At 41.3% G+C, this 13711-nt stretch overlaps 1 protein-coding gene across 1 annotated transcript; it reads right to left on the reverse strand.

The window, feature by feature from the left end:
* Positions 1-387: 387 nt before the first annotated feature.
* LOC129830819 (chloride channel CLIC-like protein 1) lies at positions 388-13407 on the reverse strand. The gene is made up of 9 exons (XM_055893571.1): positions 10315-13407; positions 9999-10106; positions 9783-9893; positions 9359-9583; positions 5786-5926; positions 5121-5220; positions 4700-4797; positions 4115-4261; positions 388-3900 (listed from the first exon to the last, which is right to left on the reverse strand). Exons 1-9 carry the CDS (start codon positions 10453-10455, stop codon positions 3133-3135), a joined length of 1839 nt encoding a protein of 612 aa, XP_055749546.1. The 5' UTR covers positions 10456-13407; the 3' UTR covers positions 388-3132.
* Between the last annotated feature and the right edge of the window lie 304 nt (positions 13408-13711).

The following is a 13711-nucleotide window of genomic DNA, read 5'->3' on the forward strand; positions in this document are numbered from 1 at the left end:
TGTGGCAATTGAACCTTAACAAGGAAACAGTCGGTAATTGTATTTGATTTAACGTTTTATAAAAGAGTATGGATTTCAGCAAACAAAGACAGTGTCGTAACTATCCTTAAATGTGAAGACTTATATCAAGTCAGTTCTCTAGGTTTAATTATGTGATTAAACTAATCATGTAAACATTCATTAACTAGGAAGTCGGGGCACCACGGAAAATGTTGAGATTAAAGTTATAATTTTCCCAATATAACTATTCAGATATTTTAATATCTGATCAAATAAGTCTATTAATTTATTATTTTTATTACCTCATCAGTTCTCATTACGGAACGTCGCGAACCCTTGGATATCTGCACGAACCCGTGTTTCCAAAATGAATCAGCAATATACAAATTGGCTTAATTATTTATTTATTTATTAAATAATCACACAGAAATAGATAAAACAAACAATAGATATTGGTTACTAACAATGAAAGAAAAGTCCCTAGTGGGCTAAGCAGATATGACGGCTTGGTAGACAAAGGAAAGGGGTGTGGACAGAGAGCGGGAAAGACAAAATGGATTCACTACATACAGTGGATAATTATACTCATTGAAATGCTAATCCTTTGCACATGAACGGCCACTCATTCAAGAATAATTGCAGTGTATATATTTATGCCCGTATGTCGTTGTTGTCTTCTCTGTTGGAATCCTCGATCGTCCTGTAGAGTTCATCAAAGTGTCTGGTTAACTTTCCCAAAAGTCACAATGCCTTTCGTGGTTGTAGGTGGTTAGAATGGATACTTGAGTACCATTCAGAAATTTTCTCATAGAATAGATGTTTCGGCGGATGACGGTATTCTCGTTCTAGATTTACGTAATTTCTAGCTGCAGACTAGTAATTATACGTCTAAGATTTGCTCTTATTCTGTAGTGATCGATAGACTCATAGTTTAACCATTTCCAGCCATGTAGCCAAAACTACAGCTGTATGGTCTCCGTGGCCTATAGAATTGTAGCCATTCCAACGTGGGGACTCTGTCCCGGCGTTCTCTAACTTCTTAACCATTCGAGACGTCCGGCTTACGGTGGGTCTCTTTGGCATGAAATGTACATTTCATCACAGGTGGTTTTATACTCTGGAGTAGAAAAGGGCGGTTCCATGACGACGACGTAATGTCTATGCTCACGTACCAAATGAAACACACTCGACATGACTGTCCCTTAAGTGTCCATGGACCATTCCCACATTCTCAAAAGTAGAAATATTGTTTAGTTCTCCCAGGAGTTTTAAACTAAGAGAAGCTCTTTATTCTGGTAGACTCTCTCCCTCAATACTGCATGGCAGTTTCTACCAGGTATCTGTCGTAGGTACCTGTCGTAAAGTCATAAAACTGGAGAGAGGGGGGCTATGATCCTTCGCCCAGGGCACGTCATGACAACAGGAATGCAACAGAGGACAAACATGGGTACAGTTTAAAAATGTACATTTTTGAAGTATCGATGCATAGCGAATCAGAGGTTATTTTCAAACACTCTAGGCTGGCAATACTGTAATCTTGTTTTTCATCAGAGCAGAGAATCTTGTTTCTCATGGTCAGAGTCCTTTAGGTACCTTTTGGCAAACTCCAAGCGGGCTGTCCTGTGCCTTTTATTCAGAAGTGGCTTCCGTCTGGCCACTCTACCATAAAAGCCTGATTGATAGTTGTCCTTCTGGAAGGTTCTCTCATATCCACAGAGGAACTCTAGCACTCTGTCAGAGTGACCCTTGAGTTCTTGGTCTCCTCCCTGACCAAGGTCCTTCTCCCCCGATGGCTCAGTTTGGCCAGCTCTAGGAAGAGTGTTGGTAGTTCCAAACTTCTTCCATTTAAGAATGATGGCCACTGTGTTCTGGGGGACCTTCAATGTGGCAGATATTTGTTGGTACCGTTCCCCAGATCTGTGCCTCGACACAATCCTGTCTCAGGGCTTTACGAACAATTCCTTCAACTTCATGGCTTGGTTTTCACTCTGACGTGCACTATCAACTGTGGGACCTTATATAGACAGGTGGGCCTTTCAAAATCATGTCCAATCAATTGAATTTACAACAGGTGGACTTTGATCAAGTTGAAGAAACATCTCAAGGATGCACCGGAGCTTAATTTTGAGTCTCATAGCAAAGCGCCTGAATACTTATGTAAATAAGGTATTTCAGCTTTGTCACTATGGGGTATTGGTGTAGATTGAGGAAAACAATGAATTCGTTACGTTAATTACAGGCTGTAACGTAACAATGTGGAGAAAAAGGGATCTGAACACTTTCCGAATGCACTGTAGTTAACTAGCCAGGCTACAAGATATGTGTTGAATTGGCTATCTAGTTAGTTTGGTCTTTATTTTACAGGCTAGGCCTACCTGCTGCAATGTCTCCCGGCCAACTCGCATACATGCAGCCGATGCGCAAACCATGACTTTTACAGGATTTTCATGACCATATGAAGCCTGTTTGCTATAACTCACTAATTAGCAAGGAATATCAACAAATGTGCACACGTGGCTACACACGGATCTCGCAACCAGGGATGATTGAAAGACCGCTCTGCCTATCACTGCAATCCTGCTCAGATATTGGGAGAACAGCAATACATTGCATCCAGACACCACTGATCCTATTCTGATCAGGGCACCTGTTTGATAGGGTGATGTAAACTCAAATCTATAAATGTTAATGTCGAGCCCTAAACACACAGAACATAATTCACATCATTTCAGAAGAGAAGGCGAGTTGCCACAAAAGTGACAGGATTATTGCACAACATACATACGTCATTCATAAACATGGGTGTTATTCACGTGTTGACAGTACATGCACATTGACCAGCCACACAAACAAAAGCACAATGGTGGTAAGAAAAACATGTGAAAGAGACAGCAAAAACAAAATTGGGATAACAAATTTAAAAACACTGAATCAGCTGATTTAAGAGAAGGTAATATTTACCAATTTATGTAGAATCTGAATCATCCCATGTAAAATGCTGTGGTTGGCATTTAAACATACAAGGACAGGGGGCTTACTGACTGTACCCAGAAACAGTTTCCAATATCCATTAGCATACCGCTTAGAATGAAGCCTATGTGTTGGCCTAACAGACCTGCTACACTGGATGTGCTACTTAAGCTGAGCATGAGCAGCGACTGACATGCTCTCATTGTTGTCAATGAAACCTGCTACACTGGCTGCGTTAGCAGGGTGGGTCTGAAGTGTAAAATTACTCTCTGGTATGCGTTTCAAGAATTTGTCATGTTGCTCGTGCCCGAGACCACTTGCTGGAGTGGCATGCACTGGGCTGGGGCGACCTGCAGTATACTCAGCCTGGTGCTCAGCCATGCTGTCAGATGCCACGTCCTCCTCATCTGGTTTGGCTTTAGCTTTCACTGGAGAGGGTTTAGCTTCTTGCGAGTCATTGCCTTCTGTTGTGGATCCAACTTCAACTGGTTCTTGTTGCATCTCTGCCTGGATGTCGGTATTACCCTCTACCGTTAGCGGGTTGGTATCCTCTGCATCGGTGAAATCGTCCCAACACTCTGAGATAATATTGTCCTCGCTGTACCGCCCGTCGGCGTTCCTCAGGGTCTCCACATACCTCCTGGTCGGTTCGTTTCGCGCCCTGTGGGGGGGGCTCCTCTGGCCGACGTAGGTCCTGTCCTGAGCCCCCTGGTTGGCTGCTGGTCCTAGTCGGCGTTTAAGCGGGAGAGGGGAGCATTGAGGGGCATCCCCCCCTGCCAGTGGGTTGTGGTCTGTCACTCTCAGACGAGCCGCAGGCATGGGCTGATCCAAGGCTGGGGGAGAGGGGTCCCTGGGCCCACCGACACGCGGGTGAGTCAGTCTGGTGATGCCATGCTGGATAGCGGCCTGGGCGCTGCCATACATGAAGACCTGAGGAAGACATTTACTGCTTCAGGAACATGCAGGAAACAGTTTGACTGCTGGGTGAGTCAGGGTCAATTCCACTTCAGAACAGGAAGTAAATAGAAATTCTCGTTCAAGAATTTACCACCAATTCACTTCCTGATTTGACAGAATATAAATGGAATTGACCCCAGACCTTGTGACAGTGTTTCTTTGATTGTGTGTGTGTGTGTGTCCTTACCAGGATAGAGAGCACGATGGTGAGGAGCACAGGGATCTGCAAGGTGACCGGTAGGTCCTTGAGGAGGGCTCGTAGGAACTCGCTGATCGCCTGACCAATGTGCTTCAGAGGCTCCGTGAAGAAGGTGGTGATGGTCATAGTGATAGCCTTCAGAAACAGAGCGATAATACATTATCACACTGCATCCTACAGGTCCAGGAAATTCGCTAAAAGTTTGGTTTAGTTGTCAACAGGGTCGGTCAATTCCATTTGTATTTCAAGTGAATAAAACCCACATTGCAGTCAGACACTGACTTTGATTGATATTGCATTGTTAAATAGACAAAGTTTAAGTATTAACAAAAGTGAAAATGGCAATATTTATATTTGAGGATACTCAAATAGTTGTTAATTGAGTGACAAGAGTAAGGTATGGGTGACTATCTCTCAGTCCTGGCCTGTTGAATAGGTTAGCCGTCACAAGGGTTACGTCAATTCTATTTCAATGCAGTCATTTCTGGAAGTAGACTGAAAACTTGAAGTCAGTTTACTTCCTGAATTGGCTAAATGGAAATGGACTTTCCCAGGTTGCCAAAAATAGGTTACCTTAGTTGGTGGTACGAGAAGGATGGGGTTGACCATGAGGACTTCGTAGTACATCTTACAGGGGTCGTCTTGGAGAGTCATGGCACCTCTGTACCAATCTGTGGTACAGGCAGAGAGGAGTACACTACAATAGGCTTCACGACAACATAAACCGATGTGCAGTAAACTTAATGCAACAAAATTGTCAAAATGTATAAGCCCATTTGTATTAAGCTATTTTCTTAAAAACGGCATTACATTATTTGCCAGAAACGAGTGAGAAGTAATGTGTACTTTATTGTACAGTCATGCACCAATTATTATGAAAGTATGATGCATTCAATAAAATGTAGTTTCACTTATATTTCTGAGATGATGAAAATCTGATCCCCCTGTGGAAAGATATGTGATGCCATGCTCACATGTTATTTTTACATCTCACCTTTCAAGTTATCCCACCAGTCAATTTTCTTCCTCCCAGTGCATTTTGCGTCGACGCCCTCCATCTTGACCATTTTGTTTTGGTGCTCGGCAAAGGCAATCTGACAGGTCGAGAAAATCCAATAAGATATGGTGGATTAACATAGTGTCATTGGTGTGCTGGAGGCTGGTCTAGCAGTAGTGCTGCCACCCCCAGGACTGCACAGTTAAAACCCCAGTACTACGACTGCTTTTATCCCTCATCTCCCAATCACAACTAACCGGTCACAGTCGAGCTCTCCTGGCAAGAAATGTTGTTTCTCTCAAGATATTCCTTGGTAGTGTTCCTTAATTCAGTTGAGTTTTGAAGAATAGAGTCGGCATTTAGAAATACCTGAAATAACTGCTATTTCCCTACCTGCTTATAACCCCCCCCCCCCCCCCCCAAAAAAAAAAACATTATTTGCAGAGACCTGAAATAATATTGTAGTGTTTATTTCTACCCTCAGAGAACATTAACCAATCCTGAGTCAGGAAAACTCTACACTGAAGGATGCCAGGAAGCACCTATTCTTTCAGATAATTATATTAATTTACTACTGAACTTTAGGCACCAGACAGTAAGGGGTAATTAGCATGTGGAAATGCATGGAAGTGTGTGTGTGTGTCTGTGTGTTGTTCATTTACCTTGTAGAGATAGAACCAATTCCAGACCAGACTGATGAGGAAGCAGATGGCAAAGATTCTCTTGAACTGGACAAACCAGGAGACTATTGACCACAGCTCGCTACAGATGATGGCCACTATGATTAAGACCAACACAGACACCTGAGAGAGAGAGGCCCTTTAAATACAGTACCTTCAGAAAGTATTCACACCACTTCACTTATTCAACATTAGACTGTGTTACACCCTGAATTCAAATAGATTCTCACCCATCTACACAATGACAAACTGAAAACGTTTAGAAAAATGTTTGCAGATTGACTGAAAAATAAATATCTAATATACCAACCAGTCAAAAGTTCACACCTACTCATTCCAGTTTTTTATTTTTTTTTATTTTTTACTATTTTCCACATTGTAGAATAATAGTGAAGACATCAATACAATGAAATAACATATGGAATCATGTAGTAACCAAAAGTGTTATCAAAATATATTTAACATACCGGTATATTCAAAGTAGCCACCCTTTGCCTTGATGACAGCTTTGCACACTCTTGGCATTCTCTCAGCCAGCTTCATGAGGTAGTCACCCTGAAATCATTTCAGGGTGACAAGCTGACAAGTCAAGGTGATGAGCTGACAAGGTAAAAATCTGTCGTTCTGCCCCCGAGCAAGGCAGTTAACCCACTGTTCACCAGGTGCCGAAGACGTGGATGTTGATTAAGGCAGCTCCCCACACCTCTCTGATTCAAAGGGGTTGGGTTAAATGTGGAAGACACATTTCAGTTGTACAACTGACTAGGCATCCCATTCTTGGGCAATACGCCATCCCATCTGGTTTGTGCTTAGTGGGACTATCATTTGTTTTTCAACAGGCTGTGTAAGGGCTATTTGACCAAGAAGGAGAGTGATTGAGTGCTGCATCAGATGACCTGGCCTCCACAAATCACCCGACCTCAACCCACAATTGAGATGGTTTGAGATGAATTCGACCGCAGAGTGAAGGAAAAGCAGACAGCTCAGCATATGTGGGAACCCCTTCAAGACTGTTGGAAAAGCATTCCAGGTGAAACTGGTTGAGAGAATGCCAAGAGTGTGCAAAGCTGTCAAGGCAAAGGGTGGCTATTTGAATTTAAAATATATTTAGATTTATTTAACACTTTTTTGGTTACTACATGATTCCATATGTTATTTCATAGGTTTTGATGTCTTCACTATTATTCTACAATGTAGAAAATAGTACAAATAAAGAAAAACCCTTGAATGAGTAGGTGTGTCCAAACTTGACTGGTACTGAAAGTATTCACAACCCTGAGACAAATTATTATTATTATTTTTTAAACACCTTTGGCAGCAATTACAGATTTCTGGGTAAGTCTAAGAGCTTTGCACACTTGGATTGTACAATACTCGCCCATTATTTTCAAATGTCTTCAAGCGCCGTCAAATTGGTTTTCCATTTTCAAGTTATGCCATAGATTTTCAAGCAGATTTAAGTCAAAACTAACTCGGCCACTCAGGAACATTCAATGTCTTCCTTGGTAAGCAAGTCCAGTGTAGATTAGGCCTTGTGTTTTAGGTTATTGTCCTGCTGAAAGGTGAATTCATCTCCCAGTGTCTGGTGGAAAGCAGACTGAACCAGCTTTTCCTCTAGGATTTTGCCTGTGCTCTCCAGTCCTTAACGATTACAAGCATACCCTTAACATGATGCAGCCAGCACTATGCTTGAAAATATGAAGAGTGGTACTCAGTAATGTGTTCTACAGTATTTTCCCCAAACATAACACTTTGTATTCCGTACAAAAAGTGAATTGCTTTGCCACATTTTTTGCAGTTTTACTTTAGTGCCTTGTTGCAAACAGGATGCATGTTTTGGAATTTTATTCTGTACAGGCTTCCTTTTCACTCTGTCAATTAGGTTAGTATTGTGGCATTACTACAATGTTTCTCCTATCACAGCCATTAAACTCTGTTTTAAAGTCACCATTGGCCACAGTGAAATCACTGAGTGGTTTCCTTCCTCACCGGCAACTGAGTTAAGGACACCTGTATCTTTGTACTGACTGGGTGTATTGATACACCATCCAAAGTGTAATTAAAAACTTTACCATGCTGAATCTATAAGCACTTCACTCAGAGCGCGCAGCTCTCCTGCCAGGCAGTATGGGATATAAAAGTCGTATTTCTTTGTGCAATTAGCAGCTATGAAACAAAACAGCAGAAATACACAGCCAACGTGTATGGTGAAATAGACATTCTTACCCGCCAATACTTTAATCCACCCGCATTTGGCAGGTGTAAATTTTATGTCATGATTGCAAAACCTCCCTGGTGTTTGTGGTTGAATCTGTGTTTGAAATTCACTGCTCGACTGAGGGACCTTACAGATAATTGTAGTGTGGGGTACAGAGATGAGGTAGTCATTCAAAAATCATGTTAAACACCATTAATGCGCACAGAATGAGTCCAACTTAAGCACATTTTTACTCCTTAACATATTTAGGCTTGCCTTAACAAAGGGTTCGAATACTTAGACGCAAGACATTTCAGGTTCTCATTTTTTATTCACTTGTAAAGATGTCTAAAAACATAATTCCACTGACATTATGGGGTATTGAATGTAGGCCAATGAGAAACAATCTCAGTTGAATCAATAGTAAAATTCAGGCTGGAACACAACATTTTGACATTTCTGAAGGCAGTGTAACTTCAATGATAGATATTCCTGCCGCTGGAATGCCAACGAGTGGTGTCAGTTCTGTCTCGTTTGTCTTGAATTGAGTTTAAATTACTGCTCTGAATCGTAGTGGTTTATTTCTACTACTACTGATGAACACAAATGTGCCATTTAGCTTTATGCGCTTCTTAGTCATTGCGTACCAGAGTCAAATTGAGTAGATCAAGATCAGACCTTTTGTTTTTATATCCTGTTGCTTCCTAGCCTATCGTCTTCTCTTGTATGAACGTCAAAAGACATTTCCTCACGTTAAAACACGCTTTTTAAAAAATTATTTCATCCTCAATGCCTGTGTAGCCTACTTTACAAACTGTCTAATCATCCATTCCTTTAGGCCAGGGATGGGTAACTCAAGTCCTCTGGGACCTGATTGGTGTCGCTTTTGCCCCAGCACAAGCTATCACACCTTACTCCAATAATCAACTAATCATGATCTTCAGTTTAGAATGCAATTAGTTTAAAACCAGCTTTGTTTGCCAGGGATGGGGAAAAAGAATGACACCACTCGCCCATCCCTGCTTTAGGCAAACCACATAAAACATGTGGTGTGTGTGTAACAGTATAGCTTCCGTCCCTCTCCTCGCCCCTACCTGGCCTTGAACCAGGGACCCTCTGCACACATCAACAACTGACACCCACGAAGCATCGTTACCCATCGCGCCACAAAAGCCGCGGCCCTTGCAAAGCAAGGGGAACGACTACTTCAAGGTCTCAGAGCGAGTGACGTCACCAATTGAAACACTATTAGCGCGCACCACCGCTAACTAGCTAGCCATTTCACATCGATTACATGTGCAGTTGTAAATCCATTTGGTTTTCAGCATCAAAACCCTAGCTCTGCTACGCATTCTCACCTTCATGACTGTGTCGATCTCCACACCAAAGGTGTCCTCAAAGTGCCATCTCCAGGCCTCGTAGTCATGTGGTTTGAGATCCACGAGGATCTGGCTGAGGGCATTGTCCAGAGCCCCCGATCTCCAGGTGTCCATTCCCTCCAGAAGCTTCCGGATCTCCGTCACCGCTTGCCGAGACAGTTTCACTTTGGCGTCGTAGTGGATATCGTTCTTGAGATCGGTGGGCTGGTGGAAGGAATAGGAAAGGAATAGAATAGTACAACAAAGTATATGCACTTAGCATAGAGATAGCATACTACATTCCAAGGTGGTAACATACATTTAAAAAGGTGGATAACACACAGTGGGGAATTGTTTTACATAAAGAGAATAAGAAGCATCGATTGTCAGCGTTCATATGAGTTGAGAGAATGCCAAAACATACCAGGCCAACTTTGTCAATCTCCTTCAGAAGCTTGGTGAGGAATCGCTTGAACACTGGGTTGCTTGACGGCTGCTGTGCAACCTGTGTAATCTTCTTCTTGTACTCTTCAATCTTAAAATAAAAAACAGAAAAGTGACTGCCACTGTTTAATGAATAAGCATTTGAGATGTTGTCCAAAATAATGTTTGATGTTTAAAATCCGTTTCCAACACTAACCTCTTTTTGTAACCCTTCCACTTTGTTGTTGCACTCCCTTTCTTCCATTTGATCCAAATCCTGGCTGTATTCCCTTCTTTTGGTGGGTACATTAGGGTAATTGTTCAGCTGTGAAGATTACTTTCATTTTAGTTATCCAATTACATTAATATCACGAGACAAAACCGTATTTGCTATGTTTGCTGTATTTTCACATTTCATGATTTTGTTTCATATAGTTACTATAATATGGAAAAGGAAAACCACCAACAAAGCAATATAATGATTTCAACTCATGTCACGGAAACATGCATTGCACAGCTGCTATGTAATGTACCTCAGCAGGCTGAGCCGGCTTTCTCATGGTCTTTGAGCTTGCATCGTAGTTCAACATATCATGCGGATCAAGCCATTCGTCGTCGTCCATCTGCCCTTGAGCAACCAGCAATAGGCTGCACACAGCAACAGTGATGTGCATCACGACAGCACTTGTTGACGTCTTCACGTTAAAATGTCTAACGTTAGCCAATGGAATAGCTAGCTAACAAACTACAAAGAACTCGGGGCTTATAAACCAGAAACAGACAGCCTAAACAAACCCAACAGAGCAATAAACATCAATGACAACATAGCTGCATATTCTTCTGAGCTGGTGTAACTGAACAACAGTAGCGTTAGCTATAACTAGTTCCTGTAGCTAGCTGCTATCAAATCAACAACGGGAAAATTAAAAAAACAACTAGGTAACAGACTAACATAGAATTTACCATAAATAATATATATATATATATATATATATATATATATATATATATATATATATATATGGATAATGTACTAAACGTAGAATAGGCTAGCAACTGACAGTCCGTACTATTTTCTAACGCGCAGGGCTGAGAACTTTTGAAGACAGATTGTGTGAGATTCTTCTTCGTGTAGGTTTCAGTCAGACTATGACGACGTGTTGCTTATTGCTACCATTCACAGGTCGGAGTGCGTATTGCACATTTTGCCAAAAAAAGGTGAAGGGAAAAATGTAATTGCGTCACCATCTAACCCTGCACCTATACACTATCCCCAGTGCTTTGTGGGTGCCGGTACTGTTTACATTTTTTATTTAAACTTTATTTAACGAGGCAAATCAGTTAAGAATAAATTATTATTCTCTGATTCATGTGCAGTGTTGATGAGTCTCCAGTCCTTTAGGTCACGTAGCAGACAATACCTGCTTTATGAGGCGCTACAAACCCATGGCAGGATTAGACAGATGGGTATAAAGAGAAGATTTACTTGGGTCCCAGCCCATGTGGGTGTGGAGGGGAATGAGGTAGTTGATGTACTGGCTAAACAAGCACTTAGTAGTGGGGATGTTGATGTTGTAGTTTCAATGTGATAGGAAAGCATCCTACAGGAAAGTGTGATTATTGCCAGGAAACAGAGACCATGGAGCATGTATTGCTCCAGTTTGGTCAGTATCAGAGGGATTTTTAAAAATGTATTTAGCCTTTATTTAACAAGGCAAGTCAGTTTTGAAAAAAAAATCATATTTACAATGACGGCCTACCAAAAGGCCTCCCGGGGGACGGTGGCCTGTGATTAAAATATAAAAAATAAATACAGTATAAATAAAGGACAAAACACACAACACAACAAGAGAGAACACAACACTACATAAAGAGAGACCTAAGACGACAACATAAAAAAGGCAGCAACACATGACAACACAGCATGGTACCAACACAACAACATGGTAGCAGCACAAAAGAGGCAGAAATCTAGTATGAGGGAGAAGGGGATACAGGAAATTAGTTTAAAGAGTATATCGAGTAGAACGTCATTAGGTATAGTCTCAAATATTTTGTTATATTTTTTTATGAACAACGGGGCATACAGGTAGGATTTAGTTTATCCAGCTTTGGTCCACACTCCAGTACAGTAAGTGGCGGTAATGCACCATAACGTTGGATGTCAACCGCTGATAAACCCCACCGAAGAAGAAAAGCAAAAACCGAATAGCCACAGCATATTCCAATTTTACCTCATTAAGTAGTAGGCAACAGTGACAGCAAACTCATTTGTTGACAATTATGTGTCGAAAACAGCACTATAAGTTGCCGTGCTGCTTGACAATTGAGGTTATAAACTTTGATCAGCGGAGAAGGAACTGCCTGTCCAGTCTGCGCATCCAATCGCCTTGGTCCCGAACGCTTACTAAACCAATAACAAGCTTCAAATCTGCTGCGATTCAGGTTATGGAATAAAGAAAACGATGGCTCTACAGGATGAAGCTGCCGCGGTTAATGCTCGTGATGTAGAATTGCAGGCGCATATGCTCTTATTTCAAAACAATTTGGAGGTCAAGTTGAATAGTTAACGCACTGAATATACACTGGATTAATTAGAAAATAAAATATACTGAACAAAAATAAACGCAACATGCAACAATTTCAACGATTTTACTGTTCATATAAGGAGATTTAAAGAGTCAATTTAAATAAACCACTTTCCCTCGGGTGAATCCCAGTTGAAACCGGACGCAGTTTGATTGTCATTTTAAGTGGAGGTCATATTCACAAACGTTGACCCCTCGGCCCTCGATTTAGCAAGTGAAGAACCTTGGCCACTTGCGAGGTTGCCATGACCCACAATTCAATGCAAACTGTTGGTCGCAAAGGGTGACATTTTATCAACAAGGCTGCATTTTCAGCATGTCCTAAAATTGTATATAAAGTCATTGATTTTAGCATTGGCAAATTGGCTTAGTCTCGTAGTGAGGAGCCTATAAAAACGTAGCTAAATTCAGAAACATATGTTGGGGAATTCTGAAATTTATTGGAATAAATTACCAAACTATAAAACTAGCTAGCCAGCTACCGGTAACTCCTGTCAGTTAGTTTACTAGGGTTGCGTTCCACACACTTAAAAGACACCCTCGTCCATTTACCATCGCCTTATGCCCTGGCGTAATCCCCATCGCCATCTTGGAGGGCGGTTCAAATGATTAGCCAAGCAAGGGAAGTTTGCAACATAAGCCCCTCAGCCCTCGTTTTTAGTCGGCTTTGCAAGTGTAGAATTATGTTCACTCCGTGGCCTGAAACTCCCCATAATTCAATTCGCAACGATTGTACATAAGAAAAGTCAGCGAAAAATTAAAAACAACATCAATGGAGAAGTCAACATACAAGTGTAAGTATAAACGAATGCAAATCAGTTATAAATTGTGCTACTAATGCACGACAGCACAAACACGTCTCGTAAAAAGTAAATATGTTTTTGTTTGGTTATCTTTTGGAAATTGTAGATAAAACATGTTCCTTCTTCAGAAGTTCCAGCTAGGCAGGCTAACGTTAAATAGCTAATTAGTTTGCTAGCTATCATACAGTAGGTGTATATTAATAATTATATATTTAATATAAGTACACATGCACTCATAATTGACTGTAGCGCATATAAAGCACCCACAAGCTACAGGTCATCGCGGGATGAACGAGTGACGGCTATTGCTAAATCCAATTGCTAAATTCCCTCTTCACAGTTTGTTGATGTAATGATCATATAGTGACACTAGGTGGCAGAGTAGCTCAGTGCAATTCAGTTCAAGTTGTACCTTTAGACAAGGAAATACTGTATCTGAGTTTATTTGTTCCGTTCTTGTATTGTGTGTTAGCCGTCCTGAGCCGGTGAGCTCTCTGGGCGATGTACATAGACAATGCCTTCAGAAAGTATTCATACCC

The sequence above is a fragment of the Salvelinus fontinalis genome, chromosome 32 (genome assembly GCF_029448725.1).
Source record: "Salvelinus fontinalis isolate EN_2023a chromosome 32, ASM2944872v1, whole genome shotgun sequence".
Lineage (NCBI taxonomy): Eukaryota > Metazoa > Chordata > Actinopteri > Salmoniformes > Salmonidae > Salvelinus > Salvelinus fontinalis.